This window comes from Heteronotia binoei, chromosome 4, assembly GCF_032191835.1.
Source record: "Heteronotia binoei isolate CCM8104 ecotype False Entrance Well chromosome 4, APGP_CSIRO_Hbin_v1, whole genome shotgun sequence".
Lineage (NCBI taxonomy): Eukaryota > Metazoa > Chordata > Lepidosauria > Squamata > Gekkonidae > Heteronotia > Heteronotia binoei.
Window position 1 is genome coordinate 7,918,701 of NC_083226.1, and position 27,574 is coordinate 7,946,274.

Genomic DNA, 27,574 nt, shown 5'->3' on the forward strand with positions numbered 1-27,574 from the left:
ATGGTTATAAGAACATCGGATGAGCCCTGCTGAAATCAGGCTAGTGTTCCATCTAGTACGGCACTGACTCATGCAGTGGTCAGCCAGCTATTCTGGAGGTCCAACAAGACACAGAGGCTGAGGCCTCCCTGATATCGCCTCAGTCCTTGGACAGCAGATCTGGACTACCCATCCCGGGGCAAAATTTTTTACTCTGAAATGCCAAGAGGAATTTGCAAGAAATATAAAGAGGGCAGGAGGTTTGCATACTCCTCTCTAGCTGTGGCCTACAAATGTCCCCTTATTTGTCATAACTACTTGGCAGACTGCCAAGCATGTGGAGTGGATGAGATGAGCTGCAGACCCCTCTCGGACAAACAACTATTTATTTATGTAAATAAACTGTATGACTAGCTCAGGTAAACACACAACTGCACAATGATGCACCCAAATGATCATTTATTGACCAAAACACATCCAGAAAGAGGTGCTGTCTCCGAAGGAAATGGTAGAGAAGTTTCTGAATTGTCAACAGAGTAAATCCACACATCGAGCCCACGGGCGATTGGAACGAATGAGTTATGCAAAGTATGAGCTGACATGGCAGATGACGGCACTCAAGTTACGTCTGCTTCTTCAAGTTCCAAGATGTCACTAGCCCTTTGGACATGAATCCTCCCTCCACACATTGACTGAACATACGAAAAGGACAAATGGGGCATGAGCATATGCCCCGACCACCAGCTTGTGAATCCGCCGTTTCCACTTGGAGGGAGTGACCTCATGTACAGTTCCTCCCCATACTCGGCAGGATTCAGAAAGCGACATATCCAACATGGGGACAGAGCAGACGCAGGTGTCCACATTGCCCGGGTGGAGACAGGGGGCGGAGACAATGTGCTCATGCCCTCTCTTTCTCTCTCTGTGTCAGCACGTTGAGGGGTTGTGTATACAGGGATTACCATAGTGTGCCCAAGATTGTGAGAGGATTTGAATAAAAGGAAGGTGGGGCAAGGGGAGAGGTCTACCTTAATCCCGGGGAGGCCACCCAAAGCATTCCCCACAGCGATCTCTTCTTCCTTCAGTGACGTGGCTACGGATTCACCCCTGCTGTGTGAAGAGGACAAATGCTTCCTCTCCCCTCGTGAGGCAGCCTAGGAAAGCAAATCCAGGACTGATGAGGAGAAGTGACAGAATGAGAAGGAGGGCGAAGAAATTTTAACGTGGAGAGAAGAGCCGCAAACCAAAGGGTTGGCTTGATCCCAAGTTCAGGACCAGAATGTCAGCAAAGTTGACAAACTTCTTTTTTTTTTAAATAAACCCAACTTATAACCATCTCACCTTCACTTTACTCCTCAGTAGTCTTCAGCTTCCCAGTTCTAACGTGTCTGCGCTCTTGATGCAGACAGCCAATTTCAGTGCTATGGACGGACTCCAGTGTGACTGACCTTTTCTTCCCTAGCAGTGGCCCATCTTTGGTCACGAAGACCCTCTCGCTTGCAGCATGAGGAGGTTAAAGCAGCAGAGTCCCCTATGGGGATGACTCGGGAGTCCCCTTCTCAGCTGCAAAGGGACGGAGCCGGCCCAAACGCGCTATATAAATAATAATAAATAAGTCCGCGATGTAAGGACTGCCTGTCTGGCAATCATAAGATGACAAATTCCTCCACGGTGGGCTTTTTCACCCTGTCCCGCTTGGCGCATCGTTGGGTTTGCAACGTCTGCTGGGAGGAATGTTCATCCAGGCCGTACGCCTGGGAACAGCCCTCCACCACTGAGAACATGGGGTACTTCTCTTTAATGGCCGCAGAGTTCAGGACCTGTAGCGGGCAAATGAAAGGATCGATTGGCACAAGAAGATATTGGGTTTAGATACTGGATTTATATCCCACCCTATATTCTGAACCTCAGAGTCTCAGAGCAGCTCACAAACTCCTTTACCTTCCTCTCCCCCCAATAACAGAAACCCTGTGAGGTGGGTGCGGCTGAGAGAGCTCTCCCAGAAGCTGTTCCTTTCAAGGACAACTCCTGCGAGAGCTATGGCTGACCCAAGGCCATTCCAGCAGCTGCAAGTGGAGGAGTGGGGAATCAAACCCGGTTCTCCCAGATAAGAGTCCGCACACTTAACCACTACACCAAACTGGCCCGTTATTTGCATTGGGAAACAGAGGCAGGGAGGGTCTCTTTGAGAGGGTCAACCAGCGTGCAGGCAGGAGTATCTGGTAAATGTGTACTTGAAACTTCTAAAAGGTATTGACAAAATGCCTCACTAAAGACTTTGGAGTAATGGTAACAGCTATGGGATACGATGACATGTCCTTTAATGCAGTGGCCCCCAACCTTTTTGGCCCCAGGGACCAGTCCCAGGGCTTGCTGGCCCACCCTGGCCCCAGGGCCAGCAGGGTGGGGGCACCGAATTTGGCCTCACCGCCCTGCCCCCCCCCACACCTCCTCCTCCTCCCTCCGTTTTAGAATATTAACACTGGGAAAGAGGCTGTGAAGCGCCTTCCGGGCTCTGTAAAGGCCAGCTCCCCTGCCGATCAGCTGATCGACAGGGAAACCGTGCAAAACCGCCACACTGCCCTTGCCTCCTTCCCACTTCCTTCCTGAGCAGGCTTTGTGGCTTTTTCAGCGGCCGCTGGTCACTGCTGCTGCGGTTTCCCGCTGATCAGGTGCTCACTAGGGGAGGGGTCGGCCTTTACAGAGCCCGGAAGGCGCTTCACAGCCCCTTCCCCAGCCTTCATATTGTAAAAACAGAGGGAGGAGGAGGAGTCGGCACTGCGGGGGGGGGGGGGAGCCTATGCAGGGGGGCGGTTAAGGACAGACTGGTACCGGTCTGTGGCCTGGGGTTGAGGACCCGGTCTTATCTTACTGTAACAAAGTAAGCTCAGTACAAACTTTACACTGATCTATGATTTACATCAGTGGTCCCCAACCTTTTTTGGCCCTGGGGACCAGCCCCAGGGCCGGCCTGCCAACCGCGGCCCCAGGGCCAGCAGGGTGAGGGCACCCAATTCGGCCTCCCCCTGCGGCGTTTCCTCCTCCCTCCTTCGCCCCCCGTGCAGCCTCACCTCCTCCTCCTCCCATTTTCCTCCTCCCACCTTCGCCCCCCCGTGCAGCCTCACCTCCTCCTCCTCCCATTTTCCTCCTCCCTCCTTCGCCCCCCGTGCAGCCTCACCTCCTCCTCCTCCCATTTTCCTCCTCCCTCCTTCGCCCCCCGTGCAGCCTCACCTCCTCCTCCCATTTTCCTCCTCCCACCTTCGCCCCCCCGTGCAGCCTCACCTCCTCCTCCTCCCATTTTCCTCCTCCCTCCTTCGCCCCCCCGTGCAGCCTCACCTCCTCCTCCTCCCATTTTCCTCCTCCCTCCTTCGCCCCCCCGTGCAGCCTCACCTCCTCCTCCTCCCATTTTCCTCCTCCCACCTTCGCCCCCCCGTGCAGCCTCACCTCCTCCTCCTCCCATTTTCCTCCTCCCTCCTTCGCCCCCCGTGCAGCCTCACCTCCTCCCATTTTCCTCCTCCCACCTTCGCCCCCCCGTGCAGCCTCACCTCCTCCTCCTCCCATTTTCCTCCTCCCTCCTTCGCCCCCCGTGCAGCCTCACCTCCTCCTCCCATTTTCCTCCTCCCACCTTCGCCCCCCCGTGCAGCCTCACCTCCTCCTCCTCCCATTTTCCTCCTCCCTCCTTCGCCCCCCGTGCAGCCTCACCTCCTCCTCCTCCCATTTTCCTCCTCCCACCTTCGCCCCCCCATGCAGCCTCACCTCCTCCTCCTCCCATTTTCCTCCTCCCTCCTTCGCCCCCCGTGCAGCCTCACCTCCTCCTCCTCCCATTTTCCTCCTCCCACCTTCGCCCCCCGTGCAGCCTCACCTCCTCCTCCTCCCATTTTCCTCCTCCCTCCTTCGCCCCCCGTGCAGCCTCACCTCCTCCTCCTCCCATTTTCCTCCTCCCACCTTCGCCCCCCCGTGCAGCCTCACCTCCTCCTCCTCCCATTTTCCTCCTCCCTCCTTCGCCCCCCGTGCAGCCTCACCTCCTCCTCCTCCCATTTTCCTCCTCCCACCTTCGCCCCCCCGTGCAGCCTCACCTCCTCCTCCTCCCATTTTCCTCCTCCCTCCTTCGCCCCCCGTGCAGCCTCACCTCCTCCTCCTCCCATTTTCCTCCTCCCTCCTTCGCCCCCCGTGCAGCCTCACCTCCTCCTCCTCCCATTTTCCTCCTCCCACCTTCGCCCCCCCGTGCAGCCTCACCTCCTCCTCCTCCCATTTTCCTCCTCCCTCCTTCGCCCCCCGTGCAGCCTCACCTCCTCCTCCTCCCATTTTCCTCCTCCCACCTTCGCCCCCCCATGCAGCCTCGCCACCGCCTCCTCCCATTTTCCTCCTCCCACCTTCGCCCCCCGCGCAGCCTCGCCACCGCCTCCTCTCCCGTTTTCCTCCCCCATTTCCTACTCCCTCCTTCATCGCCCCCCCCTCGTCCAGCCTCGCAGCCACCTCCTCCCCCGTTTTCTCCATTTTAAGGCCGGGGAAAAGGCCATGAAGCACCTCCCTGACTGACCCCCAACCCTGCTGACAGGCGGGGAAACTGCAGCAACAGCAGCAAGCAATGCTGCCCTTGCCTCCTTCCCTTCCCAGGCCTTAAAATGGTAAAAACGGGGGGAAGAGGAGCCGCCACGGGGGGGGGGGGGAGCAGTGAGGCTCTGCCGTCCATTTCAAACAGGCCGCGGCCCGGCACTGGTCCCCGGCCCAGGGGTTGGGGACCCCTGCTTTAACGGACTGATTTAAAAAATGAAGCAGAGCAGGGATCCCTGGCACAGTGCCTGTAGGCACCACGGTGCCCACCAACACCTTTCCTGGTAGCCACCAAGTGTTTTTAGAAAGTGAGCAGAACCAGGTGAGTTTTTTGACCAGCAAGATTTCTGATTGGCCGTACAGATTTTTAAACACACTGCTTTGGCAGCATCCGGATTATCAGTGTGCGCTTGAAGGGAAGCCATGGCAGCTATTTTGTGCCTGTCTCTGCCATGTCATGTCAGAATGCCAAAGGTGCTCAAAGGCTGAAAGAGGACAGGCACCCCTGAAGCAGAGGGCAGGAAGAAAAAGACAGTTTTTGCAATGGGGAGAGGCTAGCAGCTGAGTCCCCAACGGTCTTTGTTGTGAACCGGGAGTGAACAGCACGGAATCAGAGACGTAAAATTTCCAGAAATTTTGAAGCAGTTGAAAAACGGAAGTATCTGTAGTGCTTACTTTCCTACCAAACCTAAAACTTATTTTACTGATCTAACAGCACAAAATCAATAATTTCTAATTTAGCATATAAAACTGTAGTACTGGGCATATTAACAGAATTTCAAAGGAAAAATGTCTCCTGTAGGAGAAATTTCCAAGAATCCAGTTCTTTGGGAAGAAACTGTTGCACCCTACACTACTGTAGCACAGGTATCCTAATTTTCTGCCATCTGAGAGGCGGGAGGGGGGAATTTGAAGGGAGAAAACAAATCCTAATTTTAACAAAAGAAAGCATATTATTAGGACAACAATCATACAGTCCCAACCGGTAGGACTATCATCACATTGGCAGCTAAGTTAGTAATAAAAATGAAAACACTGATCTCTTTAATAATGTACTTGAAGCATATTAATGGCTGCCATCATTATTTAAACAAAAAAAATCTTCAAAATGTTGCATATGTCTACAGCATTTGTAAGATTTACTCTGATCTAATGCTGCAGATCACCTTATATAACATTTTTCATAGTAAACGTTCTGAATGTCATTTGTATTTAATTTCACTCTTTCTAAAAGGGGGGAAAATCATGCAAGTTTTCCTCTAAATTCTCCCAAATTTCTGTTTTCTCACGCTAAAAATTAATAAAGTCCTCTAACTTCTTTACACTATATATTTAGAATGAATAAATAATTAGAAGGAATAATTAGAAGGAAAAACAATAATAATGAATTTAGAATAACAATAATTCAGATGAGGGTCCCCCTCCCTCCCCAGAGCTCTTCAAAAATTTTCCTGAATTTTCGCAGCCCCCCCCCCCCAAGATCTTCACATCCATAACAATTGACTCCTATTTTGTTCTATCAGACCAACACGGCTTCCTATTTGCACCCAAGGATTCTGAAGGAACTCAACTGCTGATCAGGCAGTCAATACATGCAAGTTGTCCTTAATTTGCCACATCCCTCTCCTTCCCCATCTTTTAAAATTTCCTGAATTGTTTGAACAAGGAGTCCCCACCCTGGTGCTCATGCATGTCAGGGCACCCTCCAACCTTCTCCTGGGTGCCCTATGAAGGGTTCTGAGCAGGGCTTTTTTTGTAACATGAACTCCTTTGCAACATTAGGCCCCACCCCCCTGATGTAGCCAATCCTCCTGGAGCTTACAGGGCTCTTCTTGCAGGGTCTACTGTAAGCTCTTGGACGATTGGGGGTGGGGGGGGGGGAATGTGGCCTAATATGCAAAGGAGTTCCTTCTACAAAAAAAGCCCTGGTTCTGAGGAAGGTGGGGCTTTTGCCCAGCAAGGCTTCTGACTGGCTGTGCAGATTTTTTTTAAAAAAAACACTGCTTCCAGAGCAGCTGCTGCCACAGCCCAAGGAGCTCCACTTTGTAAGTGAAGGTAAGCTTAGGCTGTTATCTTGAGGCAGTCATTTTACGGCTTGGCCCACCATGCTATGTCCAACGCCGGCCCGAGGGCGCGTGGCGCTCCATCACCACCCACTGCTGCTGCCGCCCTCCCTCCCTTCACCCACCCCCCTCCCCGAGGCTGGTCCTTACCGGCTTCTATGCGGCTGGTGCGGCATCTTACCCTTTGAAGAGCCCGCGGGAGGAGACTTCACTCCCCCACCTTCCCGGAACCGGAAGTGAGGAGGAGTGAAGTCTCCTCTTGCGGGCTCTTCAAAGGATTAGAAGCCGCGCCAGCTGCATAGAAGCCGGTAAGGACCAGCCTTGGCGCACTCCTCCAATTGCACTGGCGGGGGGGAGCAAAGCACAAGTGAGGGCGTGGGTGGCGGCACAGGTGGGGGGGGGGGAGAGGCAGGCAAACTAGGCGTTTGCCATGGGCACCAGGAGAGGGAGGAGCCCAATTCGTTGCCCCGCCTCCTGGCACCCTAGGGAACTGCTTAGTTTGCCAAATGAGCGAGCCGGCGGCTATCTCAGAATTCCAAAGGTACCTGCAGGCTCAAAAAGTCTGGGGACCCTTGGTTTACACAAAGCCTAATCCTCTTTTCCCAAACCCTCAACTCCAATTTTCAAAAATGAAAACTGGAATTCTGCTAACACAGCCTTTCACCTAAGCCCCTCAAGGGTGCAGCTGAGTCAAACCCGCGCATTCACTTGAAGGAGAACGCAGACGGTTGGTGCAAGTCCGCCCGCCCGCCCCCCCCCTACAGAATGCCTCTGGGAAAACACAGGATGCCTCACCTGAGTCAGCTTCAAGCAGAGTTGCTCAAACTCTCCACTGTGGCGGACATAGAAGCCAATCGTGCAGCTGGGATCCATCTTGCTGAATGCTGTTTTCCGAGGGAAGCTGCAGTGGAAGGACTAGGGGAGAGGTGAAGTAAGAAAGGGTGATGCCCCCGCCACAAAAGCTACTCAAGATTTGAGAAGGGCATTAAGAACACCAGAAGAGCCCTGTTGGATGAGACCAGTGGTCCATTCAGCCCGGCATCCTGTGTCACACAGGGGCCAGCCAGTCCCTCTGGAGGTTCAACAACAGGGCAGAGGGGATGAGGCCTTTGTAAGAACAATCCAAAAGCTTAAAGAAATGTTGAGAGATCCTCACCTCCACAGGGAAGTTCTCCTGGGTGGTGTCCACAAAGGGCTGGCAATAGTGAGGGTCCAAGTACAGGAGAAAGTCATCTGGAAGACAAGGGATGGGGAAGTAAAGGACACAGCTGTGCACGTGCTGGAAGGCACCAAAGCCACACCCAACTCAATCCTCAGTAGGATTTTTTTTTCGCTTTATGATTTCGCTGATACAAAATGGCCTTTTGCGCCAAGTTTTAGAATAACTTTTTAATGTGGATTTCAGAAAACCGATTAAGGCTATAACCCTAAATAGCTACTACCAGGTGGCCACCGTTCTGTTCTCAGGCAAGGTGCTCAAACCAGTGTTCATAGAATCAAAGAGCTGGAAGGGATCCCCCAGGGTCATCTAGTCCAACCCCCTGCACAATGCAGGAAACTCACAAACACCTCCCCCTAAATTCACAGGATCAGCACTGCTGTCATGGACATCTAGCCTCTGTTTCAAAACCGCCAAGGAAGGAGAGCCCACCACCTCCCGAGGAAGCCTGTTCCACTGAGGAACCGCTCTAACGGTCAGAAAGTTCTTCCTAATGTTGAGCCGGAAACTCTTTTGATTTAATTTCAACCCACTGGTTCTGGTCCTACCTTCCGGGGCCACAGAAAACAATTCCACACCATCTTCTATATGACAGTCCTTCAAGTACTTGAAGATGGTGATCCTATCACCTCTTAGTCACCTCCTCTCCAGGCTAAACATGCCCATCTCCTTCAATCTTTCTTCACAGGACTCGGTCTCCAGACCCCTCACCATCTTTGTCGCCCTCTTCTGGACCCGTTCCAGCTTGTGTATATCCTCCTTAAAATGTGGTGCCCAAAGCTGAACACAATACTCCAGGTGAGATCTTACCCGAGCAGAGTAAAGCGATACCATCACTTCACGTGATCTGGAAACTATACTTCTGTTGGTGTAGCCCAAAACTGCATTTGCCTTTTTAGCCACCGCATCACACTGTTGACTCATGTTCAGCGTATGATCCACTAAGACCCCTGGGCCATGTGGTCTTAGAAGAGACGGATTATCAGGTCCCTGGTCACAGTGAGGCTGTCTACTCTGACTGGCAGCAGTGCTCCACGATCCCAGGTAGAGGTTATCCACATCACCCACCACTTGGCCTTTTCAGCTGGAGAGCTGAGGGTTGAACCTGGGACCATCGGCATTCCAAACAGATGTTCTACCACTGAGCCATGGCCCTCCCTGAGCCAGTTTGGTGAAGTGGTGAAGTGTGCGGACTCTTATCTGGGAGAACCGGGTTTGATTCCCCACTCCTCCGCTTGCACCTGCTGGAATGGCCTTGGGTCAGCCAGAGCTCTCGCAGAGTTGTCCTTGAAAGGGCAGCTTCTGGGAGAGCTCTCTCAGCCCCACCCACCTCACAGGGTGTCCGTTGTGGGGGTGGGGAGGTAAAGGAGATTGTGACCACTCTGAGATTCAAAGAGAAGGGCAGGGTATAAATCTGCAGTCTTCAGTCTTCTTTTTGGGGAGGGACGGTGGCTCAGTGGTACGGCATCTGCTTGGTAAGCAGAAGGTCCCAGGTTCAATCCCCGGCATCTCCAACTAAAAAGGGTCCAGGCAAATAGGTGTGAAAAACCTCAGCTTGATACCCTGGAGAGCCGCCGCCAGTCTAAGTAGACAATACTGACTTTGCTGGACCTAGGGTCTGATTCAGTATAAGTCAGCTTCATATGTTCATATGTCCCCTAGCAGCTCCCAGGGACTCAGGCTGAATTCTCTCACACCACCTACCACCTGATCCTTTTAGCGGAAGATGCCAGGGACTGAACCTGGGATCTTCTGCACACCACGCAGGCTTTGCCACTGCGCCCTGTTTAGCAATGTGCACGATGTACGCCTGTATAAAACATATGCACACCAAAGTGTATGTGCACAGAGTATGGCATATTTAGGACGACAGATTAAACACGTTTTTGGTTGTGCAACTAAGACCAGCATCGCTTTACAGGATTTTTTGTGTGTGTGCACATCAGCTGGGTGCCTGCCATGACTCAGATCCACCCACCTCTTGAAAGAGGCAAGGATGCAAGCAGCTACCCAACACTACAGGGAGGGGTGAAGTTGGGGAGATCAGAGATTGCTGGGTCAGCAGTGAGGCCTGCTGCTCTGGGGATCAGTACCTTGATATCCTACGAAATAGAGAGAATGCCTCGGCTTTCCACCGATGATCCCAATGCAGAAAGTCAGCCTCAGAAGCTCCTGTGTGGCAAGGAGATACAGGTGGGCCTTTCAGGAATTAAACACAGACCCGACACATTTCTTCTGCTTTGCTTGGACCCCCAAATGGTGTCTTGGAGGCTGCCATTGGGTGCCCAGCCTCCGAACATATTGTGCGGGACAAGAACCATGTTATGGGAAAGGAAACTCCGGTGCGGTGGGAAAAGCTGGCAACTCACAGCTACAGGGTTTTCAAGACAAGATGGTCAGCGGTGGTTCCCGATTGCCGCCCTCTGGTGTGGCGACCTTGGACTTCCTCGGCGGTCACCCATCCAACCGGGGCTGACTCTGCTTAGCTTGAGCTCTGAGGAGATCAAGCTAGTGTGCATTCTCCAGGGGGCCGCAAAACTGGTGGCTAACCACGTTTCATTCACTGCTGTTCCCAAACCGCTGTGTTTCAGGTTGCTGTGTTTCAACTGGGCACTTGTTACAGAGCAAAGAGGATCCCGAGAAACTCTCTCTCCCACACAGAGAACACTCCTGATTCTCCACCCTCTCTTCCGTCATGCAAAGGTAAAAAGGCACCACCCACTCTCTCTAAAAAGGCACCACCTACTCTCTATGCCAGTTTGGTGTAGTGGTTAAGTCTGCGAACTCTTATCTGGGAGAACCGGGTTTGATTCCCCATTCCTCCACTTGCAGCTGCTGGAATGGCCTTGGGTCAGCCATAGCTCTCTTATCTGGGAGAACCGGGTTTGATTCCCCATTCCTCCACTTGCAGCTGCTGGAATGGCCTTGGGTCAGCCATAGCTCTCTTATCTGGGAGAACCGGGTTTGATTCCCCACTCCTCCACTTGCAGCTGCTGGAATGGCTTTGGGTCAGCCAGAGCTCTTGCAGAGCTGTCCTTGAAAGGGCAGCTGCTGTAAAAAAGCTCTCTCTGCTCACAGGGTATCTGTTGTGGGGTGGGGAGGTAAAGGAGATTGAGATTCAGGGTATAGAGCGGGATATAAATCCAATGTCATCTTCTTCTCTCCTATTCTCTGGGCCAGGGATCCCCAAACTTTTTGAACCTGTGGGCACCTTTAGAATTCTGAGACAAGGTGGTGGGCTCAATTACAATACGGCTGCCACAGAAGGACTGAAAAATGTCAGGGAGTGAAATTATACATAGCTCTAATAGTAACAGTTGATATTTCAGGTGGAGGCCCTTTTTAAAAGGATGCCTTTTAATCTGCAGACGCCCCACCCGGCCGTTCCTCCTTTCAGAAAACACACGGCAAGCACCAGGAAGGGTGTCAGAGGGCACCATGGTGCCCACAAGCACTGCACTGGGGACCCCTGACGAGGGCCTATCTCAAGACCAGGAGAAAGCACTGGTCTCAGTCCCCAGGGAGAGGTGCCCACGTGTGCCACAGAGCCCCACAACATGCCCCGTCCATTACCTTAACACAGTCCACATAGGCAGGGTTGAGGCTTTCTCCGCCCAGCCGCATGGGCACCAGGATGATGACCGCCTTCCACTCTGCGCAGGGGTCCCACGTGGCCCTCCCTTCGCTCCTGCTGGCCAGCTTGGCCACATCCCCCTTGTACACTGCAGGATGGGCGCCAGAAAAGAGGACACGATTGTGGGCCTCCGGGAATGCGGTCCGTTGCCACCCACATGACCTCCCCGGCTGATCCGTGAGCCACAGGACCTGGCCAGCCCACCTGTCCCTGTTACCTGTGCAGTCCTGAGACACGTACACAACCACGTTTCCTGCTTCTGAACAGCAATCCACTGCTTTCCTGCAGGGGGGGAGAGAAGACGGATTTCACTGGGACACACTCTCACCTGCTTTGCTGCTTCCCCCACCCCCCAGCCAGGCCCACTCTCCAGGCAAGGAACGCAAATCCATGTGAAAGAGAAGAGACCAGTTCATAGAATCATAGAGTTGGAAGGGACCTCTAGCCTAGCTGTCCCCCAACTTTATGGCACCAGGGACCGGTTTTGTGGAAGACCATTTTTCCAAGGACTGGGGGGAGGGGGGATGGTTTCAGGATGATACAATTGTGCACTTTATTTTGGTGTGGTGGTTAAATGTGTGGACTCTTATCTGGGAGAACCGGATTTGATTCCCCACTCCTCCACTTGCAGCAGCCAAAGCTCTCATATGAACATTCAGCTGCCTTCTGCTGAATCAGACCCTCAGTCCATCAAAGTCAGTCTTGTCTTCTCAGACTGGCAGCGGCTCTCCAGGGTCTCAAGCTGAGGTTTTTCACACCTATTTGCCTGGACTCTTTTCTGGAGATGCCGGGGATTGAACCTGGGACCTTCTGCTTCCCAAGCAGATGCTCTACCACTGAGCCACCGTCCCTCCCCAAACATATGAACATATGAAGCTGCCTTCTACTGAATCAGACCCTTGGTCCATCAAAGTCAGTCTTGTCTTCTCAGACTGGCAGCGGCTCTCCAGGGTCTCAAGCTGAGGTTTTTCACACCTATTTGCCTGGACCCTTTTTTGGAGATGCCGGGGATTGAACTTGGGACCTTCTGCTTACCAAGCAGATGCTCTACCACTGAGCCACCGTCCCTCCCTAAGCCACCGTCCCTCTCTCACACAGCTGTCCTTGAAAGGGCAGCTTCTCTCTCCGCCCCACCCACCTCACAGGGTGTCTGTTGTGGGGGGAGAAGATAAAGGAGATTGTGAGCCGCTCTGAGACTCTGATTCAGAGAGAAAGGCAGGGTATAAATCTGCAGTCGTCTTCTTACTGTTATTATTATTACAATATTGTAATATATAATGAAATAATTATATAACTTACGGCCCGGTTGCTAACAGGCCATGGAATGGTCCTGGTCCACAGGCTGGGGACCCCTGATCTATTCCAACCCCCTGCACCATGCAGGAAACTCACAAGTACCTCCCCCTAAATTCACAGGAAAAGAAAAGTCGGTTGCCTGTTTTGTGGTGCAAGAAGGGTGGGGACTGAACTCCTGTAGCAGCTGGAGAGGAGAGGGACCCTATTTTATTTAGGGAATTTTAATTGCAATGTTCTCCTGCAAGGGAATGAAGGTGCGCAGTTCAGCACACGCCATTTGGACGGAATACTTTAAGCAAGGCCACAATGATGCAACTGTGATTGTGTTAGCTGCAATGTATCACATCGCACTGCTCAGAAAAAGGTACAGTTCCGAGAATGTATTTATCTCCACAACCATCAAACACAGGCAAGTCCTGGAAGCGACATGAGCTCTGAAAGGGGAACAGTTGGCTATTCTGATGCTAAGAACTCAAAAGCTAGAGAAGGCACAGTGTTGGGCGTGCCTCTGGTGCCGAGAGTGGGACTAATCCGTTAGCTAAATCCGGCTGCCCCTACCAGGTAAGAACAAAAAGATGCCAGGCACACCTTCCCTCCCAACCCCCTCATCTTCCACACCTCACAACATTAAAGAGAAGAGAGTCCATCTGTTTGCAAAGAGATACATTTCAATATTGAACACACGAAGCTGCCCTGAGAGCCAGTTTGGTGTAGTGGTTAAGTGCGCAGGCTATTATCCAGGAGAACTGGGTTTGATTCCCCACTCCTCCACTTGCTCCTGCTGGAATGGTCTCATAGCAGCTTACAATCTCTTTTATTTTCCTCCCCCACAACAGACTCCCTGTGAGGTAGGTGGGGCTGAGAGTGCTCTGACAGAAGCTGCCTTTTCAAGGACAAAGTCTCAGAGCAGCTTACAATCTCTTTTATTTTCCTCCCCCACAACAGACTCCATGTGAGGTAGGTGGGGCTGAGAGAGCTCTGACAGAAGCTGCCTTTCAAGGACAAAGTCTCAGAGTGGCCTACAATCTCCTTTCCCTTCCTCCCCCACAACAGACTCCCTGTGAGGTAGGTGGGGCTGAGAGAGCTCTGACAGAAGCTGCCCTTTCAAGGACAAAGTCTCAGAGTGGCCTACAATCTCCTTTCCCTTCCACCCCCACAACAGACTCCCTGTGAGGTAGGTGGGGCTGAGAGAGCTCTGACAGAAGCTGCCTTTCAAGGACAAAGTCTCAGAATGGCCTACAATCTCCTTTCCCTTCCTCCCCCACAACAGACTCCCTGTGAGGTAGGTGGGGCTGAGAGAGCTCTCCTAGGAGCTGCCCTTTCAAGGACAACTCCTGCCAGAGCTCTGGCTGACCCAAGGCCATTCCAGCAGGTGCAAGTGGAGGAGTGGGGAATCAAACCCTGTTCTTCCAGATAAGAGTCTGCACACTTAACCCCTACACCAAACTGAGGAGAAAGGTGGTCTGCTCAGCCATGCCTCCTGTGGAAGCCATTTTGGGTTTCTCTCCAGGACCCATGGCAGCCATTCTGGCATGGTACTCACCACCCTTAAAAGTTCCAAAGGAGTCCACAGGCTCAAAAAGGTTGCTTTGTGCCAACACGTATTTGGGACAATTTTAACGGTGTGTTCAGATTGCAGTGCATTCCTAAAACACTGGGAGTCCGCCAACTAGGAAATCCTCCTTTGTTGGTCCAGATACCTGTGGTTATGATTATTCAGCAATGAGCAACTGCAATTCTTTGTGCTACTTCAAACATCCCAGGGTTGGTCTCACTCTGTACAGAACAGGTTCTTGCGCAAAGGCAGGCCTCAAAGTACCAGGGCCCAGCCCAAACTGATGCTAAGGAGTTGTTGCTGCATCATATAGGGAAAGGGAAACAGCTCAGAAGTGAAGCATCTGCTTAACACCCAGAAGGTCCCAGGTTCAATCCCCGGCATCTCCAGTTCAAGAAAGATACAGACAAGCTGGAATGGGTCCAGAGGAGGGCGACGAAGATGGTGAGGGGTCTGGAGACCAAGTCCTATGAGGAAAGGTTGAAGGAGCTGGGGATGTTTATCCTGGAGAGGAGGCGGCTGAGAGGTGATATGATCACCATCTTCAAGTACTTGAAGGGCTGTCATCTAGAGGATGGGGTGGAATTGTTTTCTGTGGCCCTGGAAGGTAGGACCAGAACCAGTGGGTTGAAATTAAATCAAAAGAGTTTCCGGCTCAACATTAGGAAGAGCTTCCTGACCGTTAGAGCGGTTCCTCAGTAGAACAGACTCCCTCAGGAGGTGGTGGGCTCTCCTTCCTTGGAGGTTTTTAAACAGAGGCCAGATGGCCATCTGACAGCAGTGAAGATGCTGTGAATTTAGGGGGAAGTGTTTGTGAATTTCATGCATTGAGCAGGAGGCTGGACTAGATGACCCTGGAGGTCCCTTCCAACTCTAGGATTCCTGACAGAGCAGTTCCTCAGTGGAACAGGCTTCCTCAGGAGGTGGTGGGCTCTCCTTCCTTGGAGGTTTTTCAACAGAGGCTGGATGGCCGTCTGACAGCAATGAGGATCCTGTGAATTTAGGGGGAGGGGTTTGTGAGTTTCCTGCATTGTGCAGGGGGTTGGACTAGATGACCCTGGAGGTCCCTTCCAACTCTGTAACTCCTGACCGTTAGAGCGGTTCCTCAGTGGAACAGGCTTCCTCCTCGGGAGGTGGTGGGCTCTCCTTCCTTGGAGGTTTTTAAACAGAGGCTAGATGGCCATCTGACAGTAATGAAGATCCTGTGAATTTAGGGGGAAGTGTTTGTGAATTTCATGCATTGAGCAGGAGGCTGGACTAGATGACCCTGGAGGTCCCTTCCAACTCTATGATTCTTTGATTCTATTATTCTAAAAGGATCAGACAGTAGATTATGTGAAAGGTCACTGTGTGAGTCCCTGGAGAGCTGCTGCCAGTCTGAGTAAACAATAACGAACCTGATAGACCAAAAGGTCTGATTTTGTAAAAAGCAGCTTCATATGTAGTGGCTTTTCTTGGCCTCACTATCAAGGCACTCCCCATGCTGAACATCCTTGGCACCTTGGCCTAACCTGTGCTCGAAAGCAACCAGGCAGTACTCTGCAAAGACACACCGAGATGGTAAAAGACTTCAAAAGAAGTCCCTGAAGCGGAGTTGCAGATGCATCCCTGTCCTCATTCGCCTAGAGGATGTGTTCTGCAACTCCAAATGAACTATCTCCTCCTTTCCGGGGACACAAACGGCTTCCTCCCATGCCATGCACCCGCTCACCTCACAATGTGGGCTGTGATGGAAGGTCCGTACCAGTCCCCCGCTTTCTTTCCTGAGCTGCGCCCGAGATCGACAAGACGATGGATCCCAAAAGGTGCTTCTGGCCTATCTGCGAACCATGAGAGAATCTTGCGGTGACAGCGCTCCTTCTCCAATCCGTCAGGGCTGCGGTGGCGTGGAAGGGCCCAGACCTCCAAGGGGGCCCTGCTCTCACTGGCTGGGAGGGGGGGCATCTGAGGCAAGTGGGCAGTGCTGGGGTGCGGCAAGGAGGAGCTTTTCCCGGGCTCCATCTCTGCCAAGCAACTGGTGAGCAAGACATCCGGCCAGGTCCAGTCTGAAGAGTGAGACAAGAGCAAGATGCGGTCTCTCAGCCGGTGTTCCCTCTAAGCTGAGTTAGCGTGAGCCAGTTCACAGATTTTTAGTCTCCAGCTCGCACATTTTTGCCTTAGCTCAGGAAGGATGACCCCAGAGCACACTAATTTATGCCGTAGCTCACAACTTTCATGCCAGTAGCACACAACTTTCATGCCAGTAGCTCACAACTTTCATGCCAGTAGCGCACAACTTTAATGCCAGTAGCTCACAACTTTCATGCCAGTAGCTCACAACTTTCATGCCAGTAGCGCACAACTTTCATGCCAGCAGCGCACAACTTTCATGCCAGCAGCGCACAACTTTCATGCCAGTAGCTCACAACTTTCATGCCACTAGCGCACAACTTTCATGCCACTAGCGCACAACTTTCATGCCAGCAGCGCACAACTTTCATGCCAGTAGCTCACAACTTTCATGCCAGTAGCTCACAACTTTCATGCCAGCAGCGCACAACTTTCATGCCAGCAGCGCACAACTTTCATGCCAGCAGCGCACAACTTTCATGCCAGCAGCGCACAACTTTCATGCCAGCAGTGCACAACTTTCATGCCAGCAGCGCACAACTTTCATGCCAGCAGCGCACAACTTTCATGCCAGCAGCGCACAACTTTCATGCCAGCAGCGCACAACTTTCATGCCAGTAGCGCACAACTTTCATGCCAGTAGCGCACAACTTTCATGCCAGTAGCGCACAACTTTCATGCCAGCAGCGCACAACTTTCATGCCAGTAGCGCACAACTTTCATGCCAGTAGCGCACAACTTTCATGCCAGCAGCGCACAACTTTCATGCCAGCAGCGCACAACTTTCATGCCAGCAGCGCACAACTTTCATGCCAGCAGCGCACAACTTTCATGCCAGCAGCGCACAACTTTCATGCCAGCAGCGCACAACTTTCATGCCAGCAGCGCACAACTTTCATGCCACTAGCGCACAACTTTCATGCCAGCAGCTCACAACTTTCATGCCAGCAGCGCACAACTTTCATGCCACTAGCGCACAACTTTCATGCCACTAGCGCACAACTTTCATGCCAGTAGCTCACAAAGTAGAATTTTTGCTCACAACGCTTAGAGGGAACACCGCTCTCAGCCTCAGAAGAAAGAAGAGCAGGCCGTTCAGCCCTGCAGCACGTGCTTCAGAGACACTCACAAGCACAAAAGACGCCAAGAGACAACTTGAAGGTCTCCTCATTGGCCCAAACTAGCTAATAGCAGCAGCCCCTGATGACAAAATCCTGTAAGTGGAATCAACCTTGCACTACTCAATACTCCGTAGAAATGGTTTCCAGATGGCTCCAGCAGAAATGTGAATGCCACACAAGGCCGGCGTCAGGATACCATGTGGTGGGGCAGCTGCCAGTGCAGCCCACCACTGATGTTCCTCCTCCTCCCGTACCCGCATGCACCCCCTTGTGCTGCTTGCAAGTGCTTTGTTACCCATATTCCCTGCTGCATGTGCTGCCCAGGGCTGCTGGAGAAGGGCCTCGGGGTGGTATGCCAAGTGTTGGTGTTGGTGTTCCAGCTGCTGAAACTCCCTCCGGCAATCCTAGCTGCTCTCGCCACCTGGCATCATTGAGCAAAATGCACACAGCCAGAATGGGCCGCTGAGACTGCAGGTAGTGGAAGAATGATGCACAAGGAAATACAGGCACGTGGGTGGGCAAGGCCTGGTAGTGGGCACTCTGTGCCAATGGCCCCCCAAAAGTCAGACTCAGCCCTGATGCCACCTCAGCAAGTGTAATGGGGAAGAGAGGCAGTTGACCCAGATCTCTGCGGCTGCCCACGTACAATCCCAAGGGAGGCCTCAGATACCTACATTGATAAACTGAGTTTAGTTACTCTGAGAGGGAGCAGAGAAGCACAACTCTGCTTCTCTGGGGTCAGAGCCGGATTAACAATTAGGCCCTGTGAGGCCCCTGGGCAGTCATAAGAACATAAGAGAAGCCATGTTAGATCAGGCCAATGGCCCCTCTAGTCCAACACTCTGTGTCACATAAGAACATAAGAAAAGCCATGTTGGATCAGGCCAGTGGCCCATCCAGTCCAACACTCTGTGTCACATAAGAACATAAGAGAAGCCCTGTTGGATCAGGCCAGTGGCCCATCTAGTCCAACACTCTGTGTCACACAGTGGCCAAAAAAAATTATATACACACACACTGTGGCTAATAGCCACTGATGGACCTCTGCTCCATATATTTATCTAACCCCCTCTTGAAGCTGGCTATGCTTGTAGCCGCCACCACCTCCTGTGGCAGTGAATTCCACATGTTAATCACCCTTTGGGTGAAGAAGGACATCCTTTTATCCGTTTTAACCTGACTGCTCAGCAATTTCATTGAGTGCCCACGAGTTCTTGTATTGTGAGAAAGGGAGAAAAGGACTTCTTTCTCTACCTTCTCCATCCCATGCATTATCTTGTAAACCTCTATCATGTCACCCCTCAGTCGACGTTTCTCCAAGCTAAAGAGCCCCAAGCGTTTCAACCTTTCTTCATAGCGAAAGTGTTCCAGCCCTTTAATCATTCTAGTTGCTCTTTTCTGCACTTTCTCCAATGCTATAATATCTTTTTTGAGGTGCGGTGACCAGAATTGCACACAGTACTCCAAATGAGACCGCACCATCGATTTATACAGAGGCATTATGATACTGGCTGATTTGTTTTCCATTCCCTTCCTAATAATTCCCAGCATGGCATGGGCCTTTTTAATTGCAATCGCGCAGTCAAAATCTTGGGGGGGGGGCCCTTGCGAATTATCTCAGAGTCTGCGCGTCTGCCCCACCACCCGTGGCCCTGGTGGCACTGGCCTATGAGCCCCCATGCCTTTAGAGGCCCTGGGCCAGCTTTCCCCCCAGTTTTCCCCTTGCTTGCAGCCCTCCCAGCCAGCAACGGAGCCACTCTTTGCCCAATTTGCCTGGTGTGCCTGCTGCTGGCGTCGCTGCCAAGTTTGCCTCTCTCTGCCTCTCCCCCGCAGCTTAGTCAAAGGGGCTTTGGAGAAGGTGCCTGCAGGCTGCAGTGGGGGCCACGGGCGGTGGGGCAGACGCGCAGGCTCTGAGATAATTCGCAAGGGACCCCCCAAGACTGCCCAGGGGCCTCACAGGGTTTGACCCGGCACTGTCTGCGGTGCTCTCTCACCTCTACCAAGGAAATGGACAAGGAGGCCCCGGGCCAGAAGCATCTGCCCGCTGCGCAGCATGCAGCCCCAGCCGCAGTCCGTGGTCCACGTTGTGCCCTCCAGCTGCTGAAACTCCCTCCGGTAAGTCAGCCAGATGCAGGAAGCAAAGTCCCTCTGGAAACGCTCCACATCCTCTGCGAGGGGAAATCCAGCCACGTCAGGCATTTCCTTTATTCAGAACATCTGGCAGCAACTTTCTACCCTTGCAGAACTTAAGGTAGCTTATAATGTAAATACAACAATGTTAATAAAAAGACACCTAAAAGACCGCCATTTAAAATCTCAATAAGAACTGCCAGTAAATAAAACAAAAAAATTAGTCAACTGCCATCCTACAGAAAACTATCTTCAATTACCTCCTGAAGGTCAAAAGCGAGGAGGCCAAGCACATCTCCCTTGGGAGGTTGTTCCATAATTGTGGGGCTGCCACCGAAAAGGCCCTCTCTTGTGCACCCACCAGACAGGCTACTTTGGTTGGCCCAAAAAGCAAGTGAGATGTCCACTCACACCTGTAACTTCAGGTAGCCAAACATGCTCCATAAATCCCCAGATATTAGCAGGGAAGACACCCCCTTGTAGTTTGGCCAAGAAAACTCACATTCAGTAAACGGTAAAACAAACTAATGAGAAATGAAAAAGAATCCGAAGACTCAGATCAGAAAAAAAGCGTCTGGCACAGCCCATGTGGAAATACCTCCTTGGCTCCTGTTATGCAAACAGCAGACTACAGGCAAGGAAGAAAAGAGAAGAGCAAAGCCCAGTACAAAGGGACCCCTCTTGCCCTTGGTCTTCAGAATCGATAGGAAGCTTCTTGGGAAACTGTGCTGCCCTGGATTGAGGGTCTGCAGCCCCCCAAATGGGTAGGGGGACAGATGGTGCAAGCCCTGAAACAAAACCTACCAGGAGAAACTACTTTGCAAATCTAAGCTACTCACCCTCTCGGTCAAAGTGGTAGATGTAGCCAAAAAGGTAGACTGGGGAGAGCTTGCTGAAATTGGTTTTGCTCTTGACTGTCCAACCTGGAGGAAGAAAGGAATCAAAAGGGTCCGGTTTTGCTTAGAAACCAGAAAGTGGAATTTCATCAGGCTTAAAGGAGTGGGCCTCCACTCCCCTTCTGGGGTCAGGGTGCAAATCTAAGTAGTTCCCAGTGTCCAAAGCGGTGTCTTCCCTCAACCACCAATCCCCACTTCATACTATACAGAAATATGCCAAACAGCACATAACCTGCTCCACTAATCACGCAACAGAAGACACACTTGGGGAGGGACGGTGGCTCAGTGGTAGAGCATCTGCTTGGGAAGCAGAAGGTCTCAGGTTCAATCCCCGGCATCTCCCAAAAAGGGTCCAGGCAAATAGGTGTGAAAAACCTCCGCTTGAGACCCTGGAGAGCCGCTGCCAGTCTGAGAAGACAAGACTGACTTTGATGGACCCAGGGTCTGATTCGGTATAAGGCAGCTTCGTATGTTCATATGTTCACTCCTCAGACATTGTTCACTGGACTCCACATTAACACCAGCCACCAGACAACACCCTCTTCAGCAGGAGTCTATGCACTAGTGCTTTTATGAAGTGCATTCTTTATTAACTTCCTGCCTCAGGTGAAGTGGAGTGAATGGGTAAGTAGTGATCCTTCTGGCTAAGTCAAAAAAGGAGATTTAATCTTGTTCCCGCCCATCCTCCTGAAACTCCTTTAGATGGAACAGGAGATGAACATACGAAGCTGCCTTCTACTGAATCAGACCCTGGGTCCATCAAAGTCAGTATTGTCTTCTCAGACTGGCAATGGCTCTCCAGGGTCTCAGCTGAGGTTTTTCACGCCTCTTTGCCTGGACCCTTTTTTGGAGATGCCGGGGATTCAACCTGGGACCTTCTGCTTGCCAAGCAGATGCTCTACCACTGAGCCACCGTCCCTCCCCTGCTCTCCAGGGTCTCAAGCTGAGGTTTTTCACACCTCTTTGCCTGGACCCTTTTTTGGAGATGCCGGGGATTGAACCTGGGACCTTCTGCTTCCCAAGCAGATGCTCTACCACTGAGCCACTGTCCCTCCCCCAAGATTATGAACATATGAAGCTGCCTTCTACTGAATCAGACCCTTGGTCCATCAAAGTCAGTATTGTCTCCTCAGACTGGCAGCGGCTCTCCAGGGTCTCAAGCTGAGGTTTTTCACGCCTCTTTGCCTGGACCCTTTTTTGGAGATGCCAGGGATTGAACCTGGGACCTCCTGCTTCCCAAGCAGATGCTCTACCACTGAGCCACCATCCCTCCCCTGTGATGAAATAACACAAAGGCAGCACTTTGGGGGAACACATTCTTCCAGCGTGAATAAAAATAAATTGGGGGGGGGGGGGCGGGGCGGATAATCAGTTTAACACAAACCTGTTATAACCAAATTTACAAGCAATTTAAAGTAAGCATTACAAGCACTGAAACAAATGTTCCCTCTAAGCTGTGGAGTCTTGTGAGCAAAAATTCTACTTTGTGAGCTACTGGCATGAAAGTTGTGAGTTACTGGTATGAAAGTTTGTGAGCTACTGCATAAATCCGTTTGCTCTGGGGCCATTTTTCCTGAGCCGAGACAAAAAGGGATGGATGGTGGCTCAGTGGTAGAGCATCTGCTTGGGAAGCAGAAGGTCCCAGGTTCAATCCCCGGCATCTCCCCCCCCCAAAAAAGGGTCCAGGCAAATAGGTGTGAAAAGCCTCCGCTTGAGACCCTGGAGAGCCGCTGCCAGTCTGAGAAGACAATACTGACTTTGATGGAACAAGGGTCTGATTCAGTAGAAGGCAGCTTCATATGTAGGAGGGATGGTGGCTCAGTGGTAGAGCATCTGCTTGGGAAGCAGAAGGTCCCAGGTTCAATCCCCGGCATCTCCAACTAAAAAGGGTCCAGGCAAGTAGGTGTGAAAAACCTCAGCTTGAGACCCTGGAGAGCCATGAATGGGGCTGTGGCTCAGTGGTAGAGCATCTGCTTGGTAAGCAGAAGGTCCCAGGTTCAATCCCCGGCATCTCCAACTAAAAAGGGTCCAGGCAAATAGGTGTGAAAAACCTCAGCTTGAGACCCTGGAGAGCCGCTGCCAGTTTGCAAAGACAATACTGACTTTGATGGACCCAGGGTCTGATTCAGTAGAAGGCAGCTTCATACGTTCAAAAATGTGTGAGCCGGAGGCTAAAAAACTCACACTAACTCAGCGTAGAGGGAACACTGCACTTAACTTAAGCGTCATCTGCTACCCAGAAGAAAACCCACGGGGAAGTTCTCTTGAGGCCATGCAATATATTATTATGTCAGACAATCAATATTTATAAGACCCATCCCTGTTTCCCACCACACAAATAAGCTGCAATCACAGCTCCGGCTTCCACAAAATCCTGGGCGTGTAGAGCTCTGTCCTTAAGCACTCAGGCAGATTTCAGGCATCACGACTAGGCTAGATTTCTCCCAGACGCATGGAGAGCCTCTCAGATCTTAGTGCCAGCAAGGTGAATATGGACACACAGAAAGTGATGGAGGGAAGCACACTAACCATCCTGGGTACTTAAGGATGGGACGTTACTCAGTCTGAACACTCTCTTTGTGATTCTTCCGTAGGAAACACCACTGATTAAACGATGGGCTGAGATTACAGTGATGCACTCTATGTGGGGCTGCCTTTGAAGACAACCTGGAGACTACAACTGGTCCAGAATGTGGCAGCCTCCTGAAGATCAAGAGTTAGGCTAGCCACGTCTTGCCCACGTTGGGGCAGCTATGTTGGCTGCTGCCAGCCTGTTTCCTAGTTCAACTGAAGGTGCTGGTTATGGCCTAAAAGGACCCACAGAAAGTGTGTCCTTTAAGACCATATTTCCTGATCCTCAGATGCGAAGGACCATCGCCTTCTGTATGTCCCTGTGCACCAACTAAAGTTGTCAGGCAGCCATCCCACCCCAAATCAGGGCAACCTGTCTGTCATCCATTTTGGTCTTTCATACTGTAATCCTTAAATATTTCTTGTCATGCACTGGAGTCTGGCCCTTTCCCATCACGGCTTATGCTCTGTGGAATGGGCTCCCTGAAGAGGAGAGGGGAAATCTTGAGGAAGTGCTACAAGGCTTACTAGGCGCTTTTTTTTGGGGGGGGGGGGGAATGAAATGGCAGCCATCTTTTATGGGGAGAGGTAGGGAGAGAGCTGAGATTTGTTATTCCGGTTTTAACTGGAAATGTTTTGAACTATTACTGTCAGCTGCCTTGAACAAGGGAAAGTAAGATATAAATGTTTTAATAAAAATAAATTTTAAAAAATATGCACCGAGAAGGGGGACCAGTAGCTTCTCCGTCAGTCCCTGCAAGGCTCCCACTCACCATATTTCACTTTGTTCCAGACAGAAAGGACTTTGCATTTGATCTTGTCCACCTCATCCGGCTCGTTGTGCGGGCCATGCGCAGAGCCCGCTGCAGAAATGGGCCTCCTGTAGCTGCTTTCCCCACGGATGCTGGCCCTGGACTCAAATCGCTGCTGCCCATCGGAGTGGGGCAGCTCATCATGACTCAAGTACTGCACTGAGGCGGGCGACACAGAATTCATTTAACATCTGGGACCGGTACAGGCTGCGTCCTCTCTGGCGGACAGGGTGAGACCTCCGGGTGCATTGCCAAGGAAGCAAAACTGCAGAACCATCAAAGACAAGAATTAGAGTCTCTCTCTCTGGCAAAAGCAGCCGAGGAAACACAGCAAGCCTGAGACCTCAGATGCATCCAAGGCCCACACGAGTGCTCTCAACCCTATGAAGGACCCGCACAGATAACTGCCGCTCCATGCTCACATCCAGGAGATACCCCGATGATACTAAGCTCAAAAAGCAGATTTGATAAGCAGGGACCATTCTGCCTTTGGCCTACAGCAGGGGTGGCCTAACTTGCTTCACATAAGAGCCACATAGTATAAACATCAGATGTCTGAGAGCCACAAGACATGAACATCAGACGAGGGAGGGGGGAGGGGAGGAGGGAGGCAAACAGATGGGGGGAGGGAAAGAAAGCAACTTTAAATGCATTCTCCAAGCTGCCAGCTGGCTTGGAAAAGTGATATAGAGAGATAAATGCCTTCATCAAGCCAGACAATGGGGCAGTGGGGGCTTTGAAAGCCACACAATATTTATGAATGAGCCACATGTGGCTCCCGAGCCACAGTTTGGCCACTCCAGGCCTAGAGTTTGCTGCATTTGTAAGATGTCCTGATCGTCTGGACAAAGGTGGGGAATATTTTGAAAATAAATACATTTAATTTTCATCAGTATTGCAATAAGTGCCTTGAAGATAAATATTGGATTTATACAGTCCTATACTCTGAATCTCAAAGCAGCTCACAATCTCCTTTACCTTCCCCCCCCACACAACATACACCCTATAAGGTGGGTGGGGCTGAGAGAGCTCTCCCAGAAGCTGCCCTTTCAAGGACAACTCCTGCGATAGCTATGGCACAAATGGAGGAGCGGGGGAATCAAACCCAGTTCTCCCAGATAAGAGTCTGCACATTTAACCGCTACACCATACTGGCTCTCCCGGATCGCTAAGGCTAGCCCAGTCTGGTCAGATCTTATAAGTTAGTTACTTGGATGGGACACCACTAAGGAAGTCTAGAGCTGCCACGTAGAGGACCTCTGGGAATCTCTTGCCTTGGAAATCAAGCCAAAGGGTGAACAGTCACTGGTCAAGTTTGCTTTTTGAGCTTAGTATCCTTTCATCTTTTGTTCACTGGGGCATCTCTGGGATGTGAGTGTGCAGCTGCAGTTGCCTATAAACCTTGCAATACTGGGTTTAAATTAAAGGCAGGAAGATACTGGCTATTAGGAAAAACTTTTTTATATAGTAAGAGCTGTTCAACAGTGGAATCAGCTACCTCGGGAGGCAGTGAGCCTCACCGGCAGTCTTTAAGAAGCAGCTGGACAAACACTTGTCAGGGATGCTCAGCCTACGCTGATCCCGCACTGAACACTGGACTAGGTGGCCTGTATGGCCCCTTCCAACTCTATGATACTCTGATTCATCTGACAAAGCAGGAGCAAAAAAACCTACGCCACAGTAAATCTTTTAGTCTTTCAAGGCATCGCAAACTCCCGATGCTTCAGCTGCATCAGACTAATGCAACTACCCCTCTAAGGTTTAGCTCTCGCCAGCCCTGGATAAAAAGAACGTGAAGCTGTTCTTCTTACAGAGAACAGCTGCCATGCTAGTCAGGCAAGGACAAGTAGCAGCAAACAGCAAGGCGACGGTTAAGAGTTGCTAGTTCCCATTTTGGAAATTTCTGGCAGCTGGAGAAGGTATAATGTTTTACAGTGGGGGTGCCAGAGGTCCTCATTTTACAGGACATGTCCTCTTTGTTGGGTGTCTGCCCTTTGGGGGTCTTTCTAAAAACCAGATGAAAACGTCCTCATTTTGATTTGGAAGATCAAGGAATATTCCTAGTACAATAGCAATCATGACAGCGTCGACAGGAGGGGAGATTTGTCATCGCAATCAGTTGTTTGAATAAGTCAGTTGGGAAATATGTCCTAGGGTTGCCAATCCCCAGGTAGGGGCAGGGGATCTCCGGTTTGGAGGCCCTCCCCCCCCCCCCGCTTCAGGGTCATCAGAAAGCAGGGGGGGAGGGAAATGTCTGTTGGGCACTCCATTATTCCTTATGGAGATTGATCTGTGGGTATCTGGGGCTCGGGAGGGGGCTGTTTGTTGAGATAGAGGCACCAAACTTTCAGCATAGCATCCACTGCCCCTCCCCCAAAATACCCTACAAGTTTCCAAAGGATTGGACCCAGGGGGTCCAATTTTATGAGTAAAAAAAGGTGCCCCTATCCTGAGAGCCAGTTTGGTGCAGTGGTTAAGTGCGTGGACTCTTATCTGAGAGAACCAAGTTTGATTCCCCACTTGCAGCTGCTGGAATGGGTCAGCCATAGCTCTGGCAGAGGTTGTCCTTGAAAGGGCAGACTCTTATCTGGGAGAACCGGGTTTGGTTCCCCACTCCTCCACTTGCAGCTGCTGGAATGGCCTTGGGTCAGCCATAGCTATCTTCTCTGGGAGAACTGGGTTTGGTTCCCCACTCCTCCACTTGCACCTGCTGGAATGGCCTTGGGTCAGCCAGAGCTCTCTTATCTGGGAGAACTGGGTTTGATTCCCCCCTCTTCCACTTGCACCTGCTGGAATGACCTTGGGTCAGCCATAGCTCTCACAGGGTTGTCCTTGAAAGGGCAGACTCTTATCTGGGAGAACCGGGTTTGATTCCCCACTCCTCCACTTGCACCTGCTGGAATGGCCTTGGGTCAGCCAGAGCTCTGGCAGAGGTTGTCCTTGAAAGGGCAGCTGCTGTGAGAGCCCTCTCTGCCCCACCCACCTCACAGGGTGTCTGTTGTGGAGGAGGAAGGTAAAGGAGATTGTAGGCCGCTCTGAGACTCTGTCCTTGAAAGGGCAGCTGCTGTGAGAGCCCTCTCAGCCCCACCCACCTCACAGGGTGCCTGTTTTGGGGGGAGAAGATAAAGGAGATTGCAAACCGCTCTGAAGGGCGGGGTATAAATCTGCAATTCTTCTTCTTCCTTATTGCCAATGGAGGGAAGGGATCTAAAAGGAGCCAGAGCTCCCTCGGGAGTTCAATCCTGCTTGTCCCACCCTTGCTCCTGGCTCCACCCCCAAAGCCCCCAGATCCTTCTCGCAGGGGACCAGGCCGCCCTCCAAAGCAGCCATTTTCTCCAGGGGCATCCGGGTGTGATGTCGGGAGCTCTCCAGGGCCGCCCTGGAGGTTGGCAGCGCCGCCTGCGAGGGGAAGAGGAGCCCGGGGGACGCGCAGGGCCTTCCGCGGCGGGATGGCCGGCTCCTCGGGGGGCGGCGCAGGGTGGTGCGCAGGCGGGGTGGGACCCGGGTGGGTCTCCCCGCAAGCGCCCCCTCCCCTCCCTTTCCCCCCCCCCCGCCTGGGCCCCCGGAAGCGAGGGGAACTACCTCTGGCCGGAAGTGCGCCGCGCCAAGCGAAGACGAGAGGGACCGGCGGGCGG

At 51.9% G+C, this 27,574-nt stretch overlaps 1 protein-coding gene across 2 annotated transcripts; it reads right to left on the minus strand.

The window, feature by feature from the left end:
• Positions 1 to 421: 421 nt before the first annotated feature.
• Positions 422 to 27,574, minus strand: ATG4D (autophagy related 4D cysteine peptidase). 2 transcript variants are annotated; one of them, XM_060236744.1, is made up of 11 exons: positions 27,522 to 27,574; positions 23,901 to 24,204; positions 20,500 to 20,583; positions 19,525 to 19,698; positions 16,012 to 16,228; positions 11,667 to 11,731; positions 11,389 to 11,537; positions 9,909 to 9,987; positions 7,753 to 7,829; positions 7,392 to 7,511; positions 422 to 1,799 (listed from the first exon to the last, which is right to left on the minus strand). In XM_060236744.1, exons 2-11 carry the CDS (start codon positions 24,121 to 24,123, stop codon positions 1,626 to 1,628), a joined length of 1,362 nt encoding a protein of 453 aa, XP_060092727.1. In that variant the 5' UTR covers positions 24,124 to 24,204; positions 27,522 to 27,574; the 3' UTR covers positions 422 to 1,625. The 2 variants fall into 2 exon arrangements, with proteins under 2 accessions (XP_060092727.1, XP_060092726.1); XM_060236743.1 differs by having other exon boundaries at positions 16,012 to 16,345.